This window comes from Podarcis vaucheri (assembly GCF_965113315.1).
Source record: "Podarcis vaucheri genome assembly, chromosome: 4".
Lineage (NCBI taxonomy): Eukaryota > Metazoa > Chordata > Lepidosauria > Squamata > Lacertidae > Podarcis > Podarcis vaucheri.
This window is the reverse complement of record NC_138762.1, coordinates 104,144,429-104,165,237: the sequence shown is the minus strand read 5'-3', so window position 1 is coordinate 104,165,237 and position 20,809 is coordinate 104,144,429. Positions and strand designations below refer to the sequence as shown.

At 40.2% G+C, this 20,809-nt stretch overlaps 1 protein-coding gene across 1 annotated transcript in view; it reads left to right on the top strand.

Annotated features, from left to right (window-relative positions):
* The window catches only part of PIBF1 (progesterone immunomodulatory binding factor 1), a 76,502-nt gene that overhangs the window by 12,314 nt on the left and 43,379 nt on the right, over window positions 1-20,809 (top strand). Inside the window, 1 exon segment of the mRNA XM_082221441.1 lies at window positions 6,637-6,735. Within this exon segment, the coding sequence (XP_082077567.1) occupies window positions 6,637-6,735 (99 nt within the window).

The following is a 20,809-nucleotide window of genomic DNA, read 5'->3' as shown; positions in this document are numbered from 1 at the left end:
ATGTTGACTTGTGAAAGCTAAGGAACTGATATGTAGTATTTAGTCCTCATTTCCCTTCTCCTTCTCTACCACCAGTCAGGTAAATTATACCAACTACTTATTGCATCACTGGGGTTAACAGAAAGCTTTGCTTCCCATGTACAGACTTGTATTGTGTTACATAAAACAGCTTTAAGGTCTGTTTGTTTATGGAGGTTTGACAGATGTAAAAATGTTTGCATGCAAAATAGCTAAAAATATTGGTCTGGAACCAGTTGGCAGAAATTTTGTTCTTCATCTTGAAGTTATGGTTTCTTGACTGCCAATTCCTGAATGTCTTTATGATATAAAAGAACATTTGTGAATAAGAATCTTGAAAACAATGCTTTATTTTTATCCCTGTTGGGACAAAAAGGGTGTGGTAAGCCAGTGAATCATTATATTTCTGTTCTTAAACTCGCACACGTTTTCTGTTGTTTAATGTAGCTATGTGCTTTGAAAATTTGCATCGTGTTATGAAACTCAAAGCAGGTTCTGCTTGTAGGCCTCTGAAGTGACTATCAAAGCTGTCACACTATAGTTGTTCAACTCTTACACACCATTCCTAAACCTGCTAAGTGGGAAACAAATGTGATTGAAAACTGAGCTACATTTACCGTATTTTTCGCTCTATAGGACGCACTTTTTCCCCTCCAAAAATGAAGGGGAAATTTGTGTGCGTCCTATGGAGCGAATGTAGGCTTTCGCTGAAGCCTGGAGAGCGAGATTGCATGTTCCCGCCGGGCTCCAAAGGCTTGCGGATAGCAGCCTGAAGCCCAGGGAGCACAGCGCCAACTCCCGCTGTGCACCCCGGGCTTCAGGCAGCTATCCGCAAGCCTTCGGAGCCCAGCGGGAGTTCCCACCAGGCTCAGAAGGCTTGCAGATAGCAGCAAGCTCCGTGATCAAAGGCGAGGTTGCACACAACCTCGCCCCCACTCCCAGACCCATTCTGGGGGCTGGGGTCGGGGGAAGCTTGGGCTTCCACCGCCCCAGCCCTGCGGCTAAAAGCGAAGCCAAGACAGCTAGCGGGATCCATCTTGCTCTCTGTCTTGGCTTCTTTGCTCTTTGGGGCTGGGGGGGGGAATAGTTTTTTTTCTTTATTCCCCCCCCCCTAAAATCTAGGTGCGCCCCATGGTCCGGTGCGCCCTATAGAGCAAAAAATACGGTACATAGACAAGGATGTAGCAGAAGAGTCTTCAACTCCTTTAGGAGCTGCAGGAATCATTTGATCAGTGCATGATCTTTAAAGAAAAGTGTTTGGTTCTTTGCAACTATAGCTTCTGCAAGAATAGCTAGAATAAATCCCTTGCAAACAGTATTCCCAGCTAAAGTAATATTTCACTTTTTATCATTTTGTAAGCCTTTTCTGACATGCCTGTGTTACCTTTTCAGCCAGTCTCAGGACAGTCATCATCTAATATAATACGAATAGATAGGAAAATCCTTATTTACACTCAACCCACCATACTGTCACCAGTTAAAGTAGACTTGACTGGGCAAGATTACCTAATGATGTAATTCAGTATAAGGTAGCTTCATATGTTCATAAAACCTATGCAAAACACTCAACATTATGCTGCTGAAAAATGGGCAAAATGATTAAAGGAAGGAAAGAGGAAAAAGCTCACTGTTTTTTGAGGAAAGAAGGAGGAACCCAGAAAATTTGACTCCTTAGCTCATTAGCATTACATATATTTGTGAAAGGTACAGAATGTTTTGCTGACATAAAGCCATATGCATTAGATCCTTTTCCAAGGATAATATAAGATCCCTTTTTCTGGTTTGAGGCAAAGCAAATTTCTCTCAAGGGATTGTTATAACATCCCTTGCAATGTTCTTGAAGATGCCTCTGGGCTTATAAATGTTGTGTTGAGCCATTTTACACACATTACAAAACAGCAAACCTAGATTTGACACTGAGTGCAAAGGCATTATTGGCACCCTACTGAGTGTAATATGTTTGCAAATAACTGTTTGTTGCATTCAATGTTACTTTCTTTGCATTTAAAATACAGTGGTGCCCCGCAAGACGAATGCCTTGCAAGACGAAAAACTCGCTAGACGAAAGGGTTTTGCGGTTTTTGAGCTGCTTCGCAAGACAAATTTCCCTATGGGCTTGCTTCGCAAGACGAAAACGTCTTGCAAGTTTGTTTCCTTTTTCTTAACACCGTTAATACAGTTGCGACTTGACTTCGAGGAGCAACTCATAGAACGCGGTGTGGTAGCCTTTTTTGAGGTTTTTAAAGACTTTGGTGATTTTTGAAGCTTTTCCAAAACTTTTCCGACACCGTGCTTCGCAAGACGAAAAATTCGCTAGACGAAAAAACTCGCGGAACGAATTAATTTCATCTTGCGAGGCACCACTGTACTTTAAAGTGTACACTTAGAAAATGTGGTGTGTGAATCAATCCTAATAAGATTAAGAATCAGAGTAGGGTGTACACCTAAAAATTTACACAAATTCACCTGAAGTGACGTGGAAGATATATATTTGATTGTTCATTTAATGAATGCTCTGCTGTTCTATTTATTTATTTGTTGCTGGAACTATACAAATCAGCCTTGTCACAATGGAAAGTGTTCCCCAGTTGCATCTCACTTGATATTTTTGAATCCCTTTGTGTTTTGTTTTTAGTTTCCCTGTTTCTTGTTGCTGTTGTTCACTGGCTTAGTTGTAGTTTTCCCATTATTATTATTATTTGGCAGATGAGCACACACCATTTGCTCACTCAAAGAAAGTAAAAACAGACCTAACCATCTATAACTTTTGACCATAAAACGATTTCCTCTGAGAATTTATTTTATTTTTTAGATACAGACCATTTTAAAATGGTAAATTGTTAGGAAAAGTCTCCTCATGAAATGGTATTTGAAGGCCTGTACAACATTTGTACATAAGGCAACACAGTCTGACTTTTTCATCTTGTAGTAGTTACATAAATCTGCACCACTTTTAAATTTTCTGTATTATAGGCAAGGGATGTTAATAGTAAAATCAGTGTTTGGGATGAGGGTGAACACACCCCCAATCATGGCCAGTGGTGAGGGATGATCCAATAAAACATTTGGGGGGTGCCAGAATGGAGAAGGTGGATCTAAAACATAATTGTCATGAAGTGTTTCATTTGATTATTATTTTACACAATGACATCTAGCATACCACATCAGAATAAACAGCATTCGCATGAAATATTTACCACATGACAATGATATGGTAAAGTCACTTTGTGAAGCAGCACCCACATCAAAAAGTAATGTGAGAATTGAGCCTAGTGTTTCAAGCTTAAAAGCCTTATAGCTAAATGAGAGCTGCTTTTTGATCTAAAAATAGCAATTGTTTATGCAGCATTTCTCCTCCTCAAAAGAAACAATGAAACTTCAAAGGTGAAATCTCTGTACAACTGCCATGTTAAAACACATATTCATAAAATAGGTGAATATTTGATATTATGAGCATAAATTTAATATAGGAGCTAGGGCTTAAGGAAGTTTAGGTCTCAAATTAGGAAGAACTAAGAACTAGTAGGGCTGTGATACAAATATTTTAGCATGAAAGGGGTTTTTCAGTAGCTTTGATAAGCTTTAACATTTCAGCCTTTATTCTGGGAACAGTATGTTCTTCAATCAGCCAATCAGATTTGTGATGGCATTACGGAAAACAAGTGAAATTTATTCAGAGTGAGGGTAATTCATCCTGAATTGCATTGCCCTCACTCTGAATTAGGTTAGTTGCCTCCCGTGATGTTATCACGTAGCCACTTTCAACCAATCAGCACTATAGACTCAGAATATGAGTCTAGCTGGCACCAATTGATGGACTACGCAGAATTAGACAAGCTAACAGGAAGGATCCGAGACCGGCAGGACCAGAGGTTTACCAAAGACTGGACTAAATTTACTGAGTATCTGAAAAGTATCTGTGATGATCGGATTACGTTTGTAGGACTACAAGAAGTTCTGTGAGGAGTAATTTAAGAAATATTGTGAAAATGGAAAGGGAGAAATGATTTGTTAGAAAAGGTAAAGGCAATATTAAGTTAAGAATTGCAGGAGAAATAATCAAGACGGAAGGCTATCAGAGATGCTGAAGGAAGTCCAAACAAGGACATATGTATAATAATTTGTGTGGTATGCTTTAAAAAATGTTGTATGCTAAAAATAATAAAAAATATTATTTTTAAAAATGAGTCTAGCAGGCACCCTGAGTGAGTAAGGGGATTGCAATTGTATTATTACTACCTACTCTTGAGGCGGGGCGTATTTAGTTATCAGGCAAGGGTATAAGCCACCAAACACCAAAATGGTACCACAGTGGTATACATTAAAATAAATACCACAATCCTAAACAAAGCAAAAACGCCTAATTGTTTATACCGTCTAGAAAATTTGTTTATATTTTATTGGATGCTTCACAACCTATGTCGGTTGCCAGTCTGACCTCAGTGGTAAGTGTGCTCCACAGGGCAGGTGCCACTGTACTGAAATATGCAATCCAGAATACCATACAATGAATCTCAGGTCCATGTGACACTACAGAATTATAAAAATGTCTAAAATTCACACACACACACACACCAATTCCAAGTCAGCCCTAATAAATACAGAGTATATAAAATGAAGTATATGTTATATGTGCATTCATTTAAAGAAAAAAAGCATTGTCTACCGGTACAAGGATTTCTATATCATAGGTCATATGCCATATTTTGTTGTTGTTTTTTAAATGATATTTATTGAAAATTTTTGAATTACAGAGAAAAAAACAAAGCAGAAAAAGAAAAAAACAAACCACATCAAACAATACAAATTCAAAAAACAAAAATACACCGCAAACAGACAAAAATAAATCCATCATTCTCAAATCCTCAACTTTCATTACCTTCTTTCTTTGACCTCCTCCTCCTTCCTTTTTTTGTATCCTGGTTAATAATTATCGCAGCAAATCCTTTCCATATTTCATAGTATTCTGTCATTACATTACCTTAATCTATTTTCATCTTATCTTATAGAAAACCTTAAAAACTTAAAACTTAAATCTTATTTTTACCGACTTCTCACAACCATAATATTCTTACCTAATTCTTTAAACATTTTTGCTAGAGCCAAGTAATTTCGTTCCAACATTTTCCTAACATTTCATCAATTTTATAAAACAATCCTGGTAATAAAAAGAGAAATAAAAACAATCCAATCTTCATCCAGCGTCCTTTGCTCCTGGTCCTGGGTTTTGTCAGTCCTTTTTATCCCATCGATCTAGCGCATTAACCTGGTAACCTTATATCCGAGGCCCTTATATCTCTTCCATGTCCCTTCCGCAGCTCTTCTTCATATTCTCCTTTCACTCGTGGGAACTCCAGCTTGGTGATGTTTTTTACCCTTTTCAACAAATCAGCCCCTTTTCCATAGTCCAGACTCAACTCCATGTAGTATTTAAAAACATGTTTCAGAATCCCTCCAAAATTGAGAGCCCCCACAGCTCCAAACATCTCACGGCCCATTGCCAGACTCGGAAATTCCAAACATCCCTGCATAGGGGGGGTCTATCCAAAATATGCCATATTTTGTACAGTATAGATTGAAGTTGTATACCGTATCTGCCTGTCTGGTTAGAGTTGTTCCAGCAAGGACTTGAGGAAAATGTGGCGATGGCCCCTGCCTTGGGTGGTTAAAAAATATATTAGTTATCTTCACACATGGTATCAGTGTATTATCAGTTGATGCTAATTATGTTAGGTAAATGGAACCTTCATATATATTACACACAAACACACACATTTGACTCCAGAAAACAGGAGAGGACGATTTCTTTCATACCTTGGCAAGAAAATGCTAGGATGTGATCTGCACAGCAATTCCACATTGTGACTTGGGACCAAATCCATCTCTTTGGCCTCCTTTGCCCACTTGTGGCTTCACGGTACACTTGCTAGACCCTGTTTGTGGTTTCTCTCCACCCTTCTTGCCCACAGTTTCCAACTATTTTACCATTTCCCTTTTTCATATAGCCTTCTTCCAGGTATCTTCTATCCCCTATCCTTTATTGCTATAGTTCCCTGATGTTAACTTGTCTTATCTTGAAGACCTTACCATTCTGCTTCTCAGCTTTTAGATGCTAGGTCTTTCCAGTTACTACTAGCAAAATCTCATTGCTTCCCTGTTCCTGAGCTCTTTGTGAGGTTCCTTTCCTACACCCCTGCAAAGTTCTACTCTCCAACAGATCTGTTGCTATTACACCTACCCTTTCAACAAGCCTTCTAAGTGGAGATCTTTAATCCCAATTTGTATCTGTATTAGATTGGAATCGGTTTTTATATAAGTAATGAAGTTGTATGGTTTTTATTGTTGATGGTGTTGTTAATCTTTTTGAGATATTTCATAGGAAGCGATTCATAAATGGAATTAATAAGCTAGTATTCTATCTATATACATAACCAAAGTTTCTATGAAATTTTGAGGGGATTTGTGGACGAAGCATGGAAAGAAAAACGTACGCACATAACCAGATTTTCGCCTGTTGGAGCTCAGCTACAGAAAAACTAGATCAGTACCATAACTTACTTGTGAAAATATACTAGAGAATAAAAGGAACATTTACTCTGAAACACTTTTGAATTTCAGAAATTTAAGAGAAGCCAGAGATAATGCTGTGACTGAGAGAGAAAGAGCTATTGCAGCTGAAAAAGATGCTTTAGGAAAACATGAGCAGCTTTTAGAACAGTAAGTACCTTCACCTTTCTTTTTCCTTTCACATTTATTTAAAAAGAGACTTAAAACATTTGTACAAATAAAGTTGAGGTTTCTGGTTTCAAACTACTTGTTCAGATGTGTCACTGTGCTTGACAGCTTGAGCTTCTCCTTTCACCCTGTCCAGGCTGTCATATTTAGATCTCTGACAAGCTAACTAGTGTAAATTGTTATTGGGAGCGAAGAATTGGAAAAGCCAAGTTTCTAGTAAACCATTTGAAAATTTAGCAGAAAAAAGTAAACTTCCCAACGAATGTATATTTGCCTGAACTGTAGTTTGGTAGTTGTTGTCTTTATTGGCATCTTGAATCCATTAGCAAAGATTAGAGATTTCCTTTGGCTCTCCGTGCTAAGCTGTGGAACATTCTGTTTATTGGCAATATGGACATTCTGCACTACAACTGTTAATTTGTCTGCATAACAACCTTTTTTAGGTAGTTAACTGCTGTCTCTGTCCCAATCTTTAATCATTCAACCTCATGGCTCCTTGTTCTTAGCTCCTTCAACCTTAGAGCCCCTTTTCTCATCAGCTTGCCAGCTGGAAATTCTTACCAGATAGGAAGTCAGAAGTCACTTATTGCTTCATTCATAAGGCTGTTATATCAGTGTTACGATAAAATCTGTGCTACAGCTTTTGACACAGCAGTCATGCTATTGAACACTTCTCTTCTCTTGAGAAAGAACTTGGCAGACAGTCTTGGTTTATTGTCGGTCATTTTCATATTTGTCATGAGATTTTCATAAGACTGCAAGTGGTGACATAAAAGTGTAGCATCTTTTATTACTGACTAACATCACTTGGCTTTTGATGTGAAAGTAAATCCATTTTGAAATTTTATGACAGATGTTAATGACAGTTTTGTGCTTATGTGAAAGCTTTTTATATCAGTAAGTTTCTTTTTTAAAGAATATATACTAATATGTTTTTGGTCTCTGGTCTCTTTCTAAAGTGTGACATATCTTATTTGATTTTCTTGCATATAAAGCAGTAAAGGGTATAAATTAATGATTAGGATGTCTCAACTGAATTAGGTCAAAATAAAATTATGACATTTAAGGTTGTTAACATATTATTAAACTTGAAATCAGCATTTCTGGGAAACATGCTTATATGTACGTTGGTTTTTAGCAATTTGTCCATTAAAAAAAAACTGTAGTCATTTTATCATTAAACAAAGCACTTTTGGATTAAACTTGTATTACTGCTGACTTTTATCAAACATATCCCACTTCCGCATGATCATGGGTCTTTGAGATACCTGCTCTAAATTATTTTAAGATATGAATGTCTGGGGAAAATGAAACAAGTTAGCAAACAATGGTTGACATCAATGACCACACAGTTGCAGAATAGAAATCCCCTGGCGCATCACGACTTCCACTTTCTCCTTTCCCTCTTCCAGCACCCTTCCCCTGCCTCACGAGCACACACACACACAAATCTGACCGGTGATCTGGCTGCAGGGGAGCGAAGAAGAAGGAGAAGCCACATTGCATGAGCAAATACCACTTTGGAAACATTTTAAGCATGTTGTGCCTTCAAAATTACAGTGGGTGATATCTAAACTATACTCTTGAGTAGGCCTATTGAAATGGGTAAATTCTGAGAATGTCTAATGTTAAAGTAACCAGCCAGTATTTGTGAAACAAATATTTTTTTAAAAAAGGAAACTTTGATCTGGTTCCTGCTTCTGCCACCTGTTGCTTACAAGGGAGTATATACCATTAAGTTTTCTTCAGAGTAGATCATGCTAATTAATTTCAATGGGCCTAAAGGTAAAGGGACCCCTGACCATTAGGTCCAGTCGTGGCCGACTCTGGGGTTGCGGCACTCATCTTGCTTTATTGGCCGAGGGAGCCGGCGTACAGCTTCCGGGTCATGTGGCCAGCATGACTAAGCCGCTTCTGGCGAACCAGAGCAGTGCATAGAAACGCCGTTTACCTTCCCGCCAGAGCAGTATCTATTTATCTACTTGCACTTTGACGTGCTTTCAAACTGCTAGGTTGGCAGGAGCAGGGACCGAGCAACGGGAGCTCACCCCGTCATGGGGATTCGAACCACCAACCTACTGATCGGCAAGTCCTAGGCTCTGTGGTTTAACCCACAGTGCCACTCACATCCCTTTCAATGGGCCTACTCTGAGTGAAATCACCACCTGTCAACCATCATAACGTCAGGTGATTTAACCCACTTTGCGCAGCGCTTCCCAAATGTCGAACATTGCACTGGTTGCTGGGCACTTGGGAGGCGCTGTGCAAGGAGGTTTTCAAGCCCTATGCTTGGTGATTGGGAAGTGCTGAGCGTAAAAGCCCTCTGCACAGCGCATCCCAAACGCTCAGCAGCTCCTTGAGTGTTTTGCATTTGCAAAGCACTGCTCAATCAACCAGCTGTCAGGTGTTTGGGAAGTGCAGTTCAAAGTGCGTTGCAAGCCCTACACTTCACGTTCACAAAGCCCTGGGGGAGCAGTGTGCAAGAGGTTTTTCAGGCACTATCAATTAATAGTGCCTGTGGTGCACCTTTCAGCCAAGCCCCGCCCTTACCTGCTCCCATGTAGGATGTCCGATATAGGACAGGTGGATGTGGCTTGGCTGAAACAGTCTCACGGACTGGTTGTTCCCCATCCCCGATTTAAAAGAATGGAGTGGGAGGCATGAAATATTTTTGCAAGTTTGCTTCATTGATGAAGATAATTGATCTGTGGAAGAGGGCAGAACCAAAGGGAAAGGAAGTGTTAATTATTTGAAGCCGTCCTGATTCAATGGGGATTGGATGTAACGTGCAGCCAAATCAATAAATAACATTTCATATCTGAAGAAGTGTGCATGCACACGAAAGCTCATACCAAGAACTAACTTAGTTGGTCTTTAAGGTGCTACTGGAAGGAATTTTTTTATTTTAACATTTCTTTGTATGAGCACGTACTTGGGTTGTTCAGGACTGATCAAAAAGACAAAAGTGTATTGTTGCTAACCAAGCCCTAGTTACCAATGTTGGTATAATCTGAAACTTCCAAACATATTTGTTTATACAAAGTATATGGAATGTTGCCTAGCCTGACTGGCAGTTAAGAAATGCCTCTGGCAAACCGTGTGATGAAGAGTGTAACTAACACCTAATTTTCTAGTCAGTGCAATTATTATAACTTTATTCTGGTGACTAATAAATCAGTTTCTTAGTCCAATATCTGTTTATTAAACTGAAACAAAATTAGCACCATAATTGAACAGTAACTCTGCATATTTTAAAACTCAAACATAGATTTTAAAATCTGCTCTTTTTAGTTATAGAATCTTGTCTTTTTCTGAAGCAATTGATCACGTACATCAGCCTGAAAAGCTGTGTTCTCTGTGCTTATGCAATTGCAAAAACTATTGCTTATGGTGAATCACAAGTTCCAGAAAAGGAAAATCTCTGTTGATGTAAGGTGTAAGGCAACGTAAGGCAAACACTAATTAGGAAAAATAAATTCTTAGCCAGCAAATCATTACTGTAACAGGAAACATACTACCCCAGAACCACCCCAAAAAGGCAATCCTGGGGTTGGGAGACTCTTGAGCAAGGAATGGCACAGAGGGCTGCAGATGGATGGGTGAATCATAGAATCATAGAGTTGGAAGAGACCACAAGGGCCATCGAGTCCAACCCCCTGCCAAGCAGGAAACACCATCAGAGCACTCCTGACATATGGTTGTCAAGCCTCTGCTTAAAGACCTCCAAAGTAGGAGACTCCACCACACTCCTTGGCAGCAAATTCCACTGTCGAACAGCTCTTACTATCAGGAAGTTCTTCCTAATGTTTAGGTGGAATCTTCTTTCTTGTAGTTTGGATCCATTGCTCTGTGTCCGCTTCTCTGGAGCAGCAGAAAACAACCTTTCTCCCTCCTCTATGTGACATCCTTTTATATATTTGAACATGGCTATCATATCACCCCTTAACCTCCTCTTCTCCAGGCTAAACATTCCCAGCTCCCTTAGCCGCTCCTCATAAGGCATCGTTTGACCATTTTGGTTGCCCTCCTCTGGACCCTTCCTCCTTTGTGCAACTGGAAGTGCTGCCCTGCATGCACTAAACATGTTTCAATCTTAGCTCATTTCATGAGCTGTCAAGCTCCACAATGTGTGTTCAACTGTAGCTATGCATGTACACTTTATAGATTACAAATGCATCACATGCATGCTGTTTATTTTTTATCTTTATTTATTTCATAAAATTTATACACCACTTGATGGGGGGGGGAACCCTTCAAAAATAAAAGAAGAAAATTAAGAAAAATTTACAGCAGTACTTTAAAACAGGCAAAAGTTAACATGCTAAAAGAGATTAAAACTACCTCTACTTCCTAAGCATCTATAATTGTTATAATGCTGTTTGGATAGTATGCCTTATGGACTATCACTGGACTAGTTAACATTTATTTATTTATTTATTTATTTAAAATCGCAGCCACTCTGGGGAACCACAGCTTCCAACAAAATATTAAAAATACAATAAAACATCAGACATTAAAAACTTCACCAAACAAGGCTGCCTTCAGAAGTCTTCTAAAAGTCAGATAGTTGTTTATTTCCTTGCCATCTGATGGGAGGGTGTTCCACAGGGAGGGCGTTCCACAGGGTGGGCGCCACTACTGAGAAGGTCCTCTGCCTGGTTCCCTGTAACTCCGCTTCTCGCAGTGAGGGAAGCCCCAGAAGGCCCTCAGAGTTGGACCTTAGTGTCCAGGCAGAATGATGGGGGTGGAGACGCTCCTTCAGATATACTGGACCAAGGCCGTTTAGGGCTTTAAAGGTCAGCACCAACACTTTGAATTGTGCTCAGAAACGTACTGGGAGCCAATGTAGGTCTTTCAAGACCGGTGTTATATGGTCTCAGCGGCCGCCCCCAGTCCCCAGTCTAGCTGCCACATTCTGGATTAGTTGTAGTTTCTGGGTCACCTTCAAAGGTATCCCCGCATAGAGCACATTGCAGTAGTCCAAGCGGGAGATAACCAGAGCATGCACCACTCTGGCAAGACAGTCCACAGGCAGGTAGGGTCTCAGCCTGTGTACTAACTATTGCAGGAGATGTACTCTTTTAACTGCCTCCATTTATTTGTGAAACAGTCTGATCCTGAATCTAAAATGTGTGTATCTGAAGAAGTGTGCATGCACACGAAAGTTCATAGCAAGAACTAACTTAGTTGGTCTTTAAGGTGCTACGGGAAGGAATTTTTTATCCTGAATCTAAAAGTTAAAGAAAAATCCAAGCAGTCTGAAAATAGTGATATCTGCCTGCTATCCTGCCTTCATTCTACGATAAAGTGGCATTTGACTTTTTAACAAAAAGAGACCCTTTCAACTATTATTAATGGGACATGAATGCAGCATAGAAATTTTCGGCAATAGTGCAGAAGGAGCATCCACCTCTGACCTTGCTTCACCTCAGTGTTTCATAATGTCTAGTGTCTGTAGCTGGAACCTGTCGCTTTGCTTTGCTTTGGTTTTCCTTTCACAATTTCTTTGGGCAGCATTTATGGAAAATATCTCCACAAATAAAGCTGTCCCTGCCTCCCTTTGTGGCGTTTTTTGCCCTTGACAGTAAGGAAAACTGACTTGAGAAAATATCTTATAGTATTGTGCCTATAAGAGTGTATCTTGGAAGACTTGGAAGTCACACTGTCACAAATTCAAGGATGTGTTTTCTGCACTCGGAACTCCCCGGCACTGCTGTGGTTTTGGGGTTTTTTTATTGCTTAAGAGGTGTAAGATGACTTGCTTTCACATTGGCTTCTGACTCAGAGTAGCTACCACTTTGGCAACACATTTGCATACAGATGGACAAAGAACCCAAAATGCAACAGTACCAGGATTTGGCATAAAGTCTTTGCATCTCTCTTCTTTAAAAGAATGGTGTTTAACACTTCCTCTCTAAAGACTGAGCTTAGAATCCAGAGGGTTGAGCTTTTGGCCTTGGCTTTAATCCAAGGCAAGCTTCACCAACTGCTATTTTAAAAAGAAAAAACAAAGGCTTATTAAAAAGCAGTGGGGCAAAAACTTGACCTGTAAAAAACAAAAGGAAGCATTTATTTATTATATTTATTTAACTCACCCCTCCCCTTCTGTAATTTCAAATCAGTTTTCAAAGTGGCTTAGAGAAAAAGATAATAAAACAATGAAGGGAACATGGCTAAAATCAACTAAATGTGTGCGCAAATGGCTGACACTTAAAACTTTTCATTCTAGGCACCAGATAAGCAGCTCTAGAGCAGTGTTTCCCAACCGGTGTTCCGCGGCACACTAGTGTGCCGTGAGACACCGGCTGGTGTGCCGTGGGAGGGAGTCGGGCGGCGAGAGGCGGCGGCGGCGAGGATCCGCGTCGAGCCGGGGGCGGCTCCGCGGTGGTGGTGCCGAGCGGCGGGGCAGCGCGTGCAAAAGGGAGGAGCGCGAGACAGCGGAGGAGGAGGAGGCCGGCATGTCCGGGCAGCAGCAGCAACAGCAGCAGCAGCAACTCCCGGCGACGGCTCCTCCTCCGCCCGCTATCGCCGCCACCACCACAACAGCCGCCGCCGCCTCAGCTGCCGCCGTCCCTCAGTCCCTCGCTCTGCTGCCTCCTCCCACCCCGGCAAGGGGAAGGGAAAAAACGTTCACTTTTGTGCGTCCCTCCCGGCGTGACGCTGCGCGCTGACGTCACGGGGCGGGGCTTTAATGGTGGTGTGCCGCGAGATTTTTTCCCGGTAAACAGGTGTGCCGTTGCCCAAAAACGTTTGGGAAACACTGCTCTAGAGAGAGAGTTCCATGATTGGGGTGTCTGTATTGAGAGGGCTCTCTCTTGGTGATATCTGATTTCTATGGCACCTGCAGAATGGTCTCCTTTGCAGAATGTTTTGCACAGGAAAGATGCCCCTCATATAATGTATATTAACTTAGAAGTTGGAGACTCGCCAATATTATCTTTGGTGGCTAATCAATTGGGCACCAACACCAAGCACATTGTTAAAACCAGTACAGTGATACCTCGGGTTACATACGCTTCAGGTTACAGACTCCACTAACCCAGAAATAGTGCTTCAAGTTAAGAACTTTGCTTCAGGATGAGAACACAAATCGTGCAGCGGCAGCAAGAGACCCGATTAGCTAAAGTGGGGTGCTTCAGGTTAAGAAGAGTTTCAGGTTAAGTACAGACCTCCGGAATGAATTAAGTACTTAACCCGAGGTACCACTGTACCTTCTAAATCTGAGGCATGCTTCTGCAGAGGCAGGCTCGGCAATCTTGAAACAGATTAGCCATCTTAACAGAGGTGCAAAAAGGGAGGGCAGAGTTATTTGGCTGTATCCAGCTAAGGCCTACTCGAGAGTAGAGCAGTTGAAATTAAATGAACCTAAGTTAGCCATTTCCATTAACTTCAGTGGGTCTACTCCTGAATAGTACTAGCATTGCATACTACATACAGAGAGATCCTTAATTAGTGAGCTTTTCGTTTTTATGTTTTAAGGGAAAATGTGTCCTGATTTAGGATAAACTGTGATGGATTGTTCTTCTAATGGCAAAAGACACAGTTGGACTTGGAAGTGTTTTATCTTCATTTTAAAATACGTATTTTGACATGTACAGATGGACATTTCAAAACTTAATAATTTACGACTTCAGAAAGCGTTAGGGTGGCTCCCTGCTTAACCAGAGTGGAAACAAGATTATTTCAGTAGATACCAGGTTGTACGTCTTGTGATGTTGCAGGACCTGTGAGTATCCCATGATTTTAAAATGACTAAATTGGAAGGCGGTTATGGTGTTTAAAATAGCATCAAGCTATGTTTCTAGCTAATGTGCCTGTTTCTTCAACTTTTGCCAAAAAAATAATATGTTTGAAGATAAGACTGTTGAAGCTCAGTTTACTTCTGAGCCTAAGGAGGCATAGATGAATGAAATATGCCCTGCCCAGCCACAGAAATGTGTGTGACTTGCTGGTTAAAAACAGTTAGTCTTGGTGATTTCTTTATTTTATTATTGATTGATTCAGATAATAAATCAGTAAAAGACACAGGACAGTTATATACTACCCTCATGGTAAAACTAACTGGAGCACTTAAAATTTTAAAAGTTAACCTCAAGTTGTGAGCATATATATTTTTGAACATATACAGCTAAACAGTTCTGCTAGCACAAGGACTTTTAGCTACACAATGGAATGTCCCCATGCACCCTCTAAATCTGCTATGGAGGTTTTCTAGCCTTCTGGAGTAGATTTATGGGGTGCACATGAGAAGAAGAGAAGATAGAGAAATTCCATTATACAGCTAAAAGTCCTTGTGCTAGTGGAACCGTTTAGCTGGATACCACTCAATTTCTACATATTCTTATGTAGTATTCCCTATTATATACACTGCAGGTTAATCTTCTGATTATATTGCTTTATTTGCTGGGCTACCTTTTAGTGTATTTTTCATCTGTGCTGCTACTGGACTTCTTCAGTATTCTATGCCCTTCTTGATTTAAACCTTTGATTAGGACAATCCATCCTAGTGGTGATTTAACTTACTTTTCATAGCCTTTGAAATGCTATTTAAAACAAATTGCGGCTTGAAACTTCTGATGGTATATAATAGCAGCATGATTAATTCTTGTCTGTTCTCATAACTATGTTTATGTTACTCTTTTAGCTGTGTGTTTATATTACCCTAGTAACATGTCCATCATTATGATAGGTGGAACAGACAAAGGGTCAGAGTGAATTCCTGTATATTGCAGGGACATGGGTTTTTTTATGAATGGAGTTGGCTCTTCCACCCTCCTGGTATCAAGAACATAGAGGCATCTCCAATAACAGCACTTTACAGTGTGTGTGTGTGTGTGTGTGTGTGTGTTTTTAAACTACATTCTAATCTTGATTTTCCTTCAAGGAATTTAGGATGGCACACATTATTTCTCTGTTTTCTTTCCTCTCCCTTCCCTGCCCTTTTTTGCCACCACACACCGCACTGGCTTTTTGTGTGACAGTGAGTGGCAGCAATGCGCCTATAACAAACCAAGTAAAGGTGTGTACTCAAGTTGGGGGACAACACTGGAATTAGGGTTAAATCTGTGCTTGCTGAAGTGGGTTATTGTCTCTCCTCCAGAGCTTTCCCAATTGCAGCCCATTTATTTTGTCCTGTAGAGCTAAATGGGAGCCCCGGAAGTGAATTGTAGAGCCTACAAAGAATTAAAAGCTGGAATTCTATTTGGAAAAAACAAACTCTGGGCCAATTAACTGAAGTAATGGTGCGTGTGTTTGTATAACCTGTTCAGTTTATTCTTCCTTGGGAAAATTTGCTCCCCTCTTTACTCTGATCTTAAGCAAAGCCATGGCAGTTCATAAAACTGCTGGATGCCATTTGATAATTTTAAAAACAATTTAAAGAAACGCTACAACCATAAGGACTGTTTTGTAATGTCATCCTAGATCTGTGAATAAAAACAGCAGTGAAAACAGACACATTTTCCAGAATTTTAAATATTATGTTTACTGGAGCGGAAGTTCCATAAATTACTGCCAATGAAGTGTGAGTATGTTTCTCCCACTTGTAAATGAGCTTTTATTTCCTACAGTACATATTCTGCTGCCACAATGACTCATCTTATACATGTTTTAGTTTAACTCCAAAAACGTTTTAAATCTTGGCAGTGGTCCTGGGATGTTGCACTCTGCTGTAGAAACTTAAAAATTTATAGTCAGTTGCAGCAATAACCAATGTTTGTTGGTGTTGATGTCTCCAGGTTATATAGCGTGATTATGAGAATATTTAAAAGAATTGTGCATTTGTTGTTTTCTGAACAAGACTTGATGTGGTGGTGATTCTGTTCTCTGATCTGTCACAACTGGGCACTTGTTGACTCAGAAAATAAATGAAACAGTATTATCGGTTGCCCTCTCTCATTTATGCTAGATAACTCCTTGCACATGCTTACAGATAATTGGTAAATGGAATGAAAAATGGAATTCTGTATGGGAAAATGTTTAGAAGAGTTGCTACTATGGGACTGACGTAGTTGTGAGACACTTTACAAGTTTTAATATCGCCATGGTGGTCTGTAATGCTGGTGATAGATTTGTTTATGTGTCTACATTCAATTTTTTTTACAGCTAGCACCTTGATTCTACGCACATTTACTTCTCAGTGTCCCATGGATTAGAGCTATTATAAGCATCTCAGTTTGCTTAGAATTGGAGCCTATAGAAATATCTGCTTGTGTAAGCATATTAATCAATATAGGGCATTTTCTTTCAACTGAAGTTTTTTTTGTTGTTGTTCAACAGGTTTTTCCATTGGGAACGTTGCCAAGTTGTACTTTTTTATTGTTTAACCCAGGACTTACAACGTAGTGGAGCTCAACTTTCCGTCATGGCGTTACCAGCAAACATTTTCTTTCAAATGTTCCTAAGCCTGATGGCATCCCCTGTGTTCATAATCCTTTTGGTAATTTATCTTCTCTGGATATGCTTTCCCTGAGCTGCTAAATGACAACTGCTTTGTGCCATTTTAACCACTATCCTTCCAAACCTTCACTGGTGACACATGAAAGCTCATCTTACTCATCATGCACGATGTTGTAATTTGTATATAAGCACATGTGAATTCATCTCTATACTAGATGACTTCTACCCAGATTAATTTTGACAGTTTTGCAGTCTTTAAGCTCACAAATGCCCCAAGTTTACTGCAACGGAATAGTGCAGGTTTCAGGACCAATACAAACTTTCATTCTGAGACTGCGCAGATTTCGTCAGAAAGCAAAGGAGGCTTCTAGATCCTGTCTATTAGAATTTGGTGAAAATACTAAACAGTTTTGGGATGCAAAATTGAGAGATTGGGGAAGTGTTGAACTGCTGTTTAGAACCTGCGATGTATTGAATGAAAGCCAGTAAACTGAAGCTCAGTACAGATTATTTATTTATTTCATGTTTAAGGTGGTAGTTGTGCTGGTAAGTGGTACATTTGACCAGGAAAGTAGGCTTCTACCTGTTCAGGTACATAAGCAGCCTGAGGTACTGTTGAATCAAGTATTGCCACTGGCCTATAAAGCAGGTTCTTTCACTGAGCTGCAGTCCTTCCTATGTTGAATGCACCTCACTTCTCTTCTCCAGCGGTGGTAATGTCATTGTTGTTGTTTAGTTGTTTAGTCGTGTCCAACTCTTCGTGACCCAATGGACCAGAGCAAGACCAGGCACTCCTGTCTTCTACTGCCTCCCGCAGTTTGGTCAAACTCATGCTGGTAGCTTCGAGAACACTGTCCCACCATCTCGTCCTCTGTCGTCCCCTTCTCCTTGTGCCCTTCATCTTTCCCAACATCAGGGTCTTTTCCAGGGAGTCTTCTCTTCTCATGAGGTGGCCAAAGTATTGGAGCCTCAGCTTCAGGATCTGTCCTTCCAGTGAGCACTCAGGGCTGATTTCCTTCAGAATGGAGAGGTTTGATCTTCTTGCAGTCCATGGGATTCTCAAGAATCTCCTCCAACAAAGGGAACCTGTAGTGAGGGACAGTAAAGATTGTATTGGCTTTATTTTTGTATCTGTTCCTGCAGGGATATGTGCCGTTTTAATGGTGAAGGCAGTCATAAAGTTGCAGTCCTTAACTATAAAAGCAGACTAGTTCTATTGTGCTTTGCAATAAGATGGAAGCTTTAGAGGAAATGGAAGAAGATGCAGAGAGGTTGTTGTTCCAAAGAAAGAACTGGAAATAATCTTGACCAACAGAGAAGGAAGAGAGAGAGCTTGCCCAAATGTATTTTCTGCCCTGGCTTTTTGAAGCAATGCAGAACCTCCTTTGGAAATTAGGCTTTATCCTTTCAATCCGCACCCAGTTTAAAAGGATGCTGTTAGATATAAAAATCTGGATGAGGATTAAACAGAACTGATTTTATAACATAAATGTGCCTAGGTCTCACTGGATTTAACTACAACTTTGCACTTATTAAACTAAAATGTACTATGTGTTCTGTGCTCGATTTGAGTGTTCTGCATTGCTTAATTGATCATTGCCGATTCAGTGATGGTCCAGATGTTGTGATTTTTATCGGCAATTTGTTCTAGCATCTGGATGCCATCAATATTTTTGAGCACCTATTAGTTTTTATTTCAGAATTGCCAATGAATGTTGGTTTTGTATACTAATAACTCAATTCAATGAGTTTAACAGGCTTCTAACTAGACAGAGTCACTTTATTTATATACCACATATTCCCAAAAATTCATCTTTGCGCAAAGCACTTCACATAGAAAATAGTATTACTACTGTAGTACAATAACAGTACATAATGCCCTTAGTACACACACAAATAAACAGAGATAAAAATTTAAGGGAGTATGAAGCCCACCAATGGGTCAAATAAAATATCAAATAACTTCCTGTTCAAAAGCAGCCCCATACCTGATGACATTAGTGTCTGACAAGCATCCTCCCCTCCTGTCGTTTATGCCTCAAAAGGTTAGAAAGTCTACACAGTTCTTCTGCAAGCGGCTCCCTTATGGAGGCTCTCAGGGCAAAGCAGGTGGAAACAGCCATCCTCTCCAATGGCAAATACAGTGCATGTGTCTCTGAATTATCTAGCTTGTATCTAGTCTCATCGTGCTCACGATCCCATAATTAGTCAAAAATTAAAGAGCCATCCGATAAGCAATGGCTGGATCTTTGCACAGAAACGATAATAATTTTGGCCCGGTATATATAGTTAATGGGTGGTGTCGGTCCTTATATGGAGGAGCAGTCAGTGTTCGCCCAGCCAGCACACACCTAAAGTAACGCTTTGTGTGGATATCTGTATGTGTGGATATCTTCATGTATGTATACAAAAGAGTATGATTTGTGTACTGTGTCCCATTTTTTAGTAGAAAGAACCACCCAAATCCAACAACCATTCGTGGGCCTCCCTGTGAAGTGACTCTGACTCTCAATACTTTAGTGTTCATAGGGAAGAAGGATGCACCAAGTAAAAGATGAGCGCTTTCCAGTGTCTGAGCTCGATCAAAGAAATAGCCAGATCTTGGTTAAACCCCCCTGTATTAAGGCCAGGAGAACAACAAGTATGAATAAAGTTACATATTATAGGACAGGAACACTCTCAACAGAAAAAGATTGCAGTAAAGTGCCAGTTTGGTGCATGAAGCAACTGAGACCTGGGATCACATAGCAGGTTCATTTAGGGTCAGCTTTGGTAGGGCAGGTGTTAAGCATGTATCGGATACCAACATCGTACTGTGGTGGTGTCAGAGAGTGTAGGCAGCAATTGAATTGGATGCCATCAGGTATCAACTAGGAAAGAGTGATTTGATGTCTGTTGGCATCAAGTTTTCGTGGGGTTTTCTCTTTAGGTTTGGTAATATTGGAGACCCGCAGGATTTGAGAGAAAGAGAGAGAGAGAGAGAGAGAGTGTGTTTTCAGTATGCAAAAACAGTATGTGAGTGGCGCTTTGCTAAAAGACTTTTAAAATCATCTCAATAATACCCTGCATTCATTGCACGTTATCCTTATTTTTCTTCAGAATTTTGCATATACTTTGAATTAAGATTTTGTATTTCACTTTCCCCAGCAAAAGAAACAGTTCTACACAATAGTAGGTTTTACTTGCTGCAAAAGCTGATTCAAGCAACCCTTTTCTCTTTCTTTCTTTCTTTCTTTCTTTCTTTCTTTCTTTCTTTCTTTCTTTCTTTTCCTGAATTACAAATGCTGTATCTTGCTTCATTTCCTAGCTTCTGGCTACCTTGAAACACAGATCCACCCCCCCCACACACACACATACACTGCATCCATCCCCTCTTGTGGGTTCTCTGAATTTCATGTGGGTCATATAATGTGGGAGTTGAAGGAAATAAGCTGGAGGAAAACAAATACAACTGCCTCTTGGGTGGAAGAATCCAGGATAGTACACACAGTCCAGGGATTCCTTACCCAGCCATCAGGGAAGGGGGGGGTAGGAATGACAGAAATGTATCACCACAATAACAGATTGTGTGGCGGAAAGGAAAGGTCACAGTGTGTCTAACTAGGAACTGAAATCCCTAATTTAATCTTTCTAGGTTTATCTTTCAAGAGCGCATTCA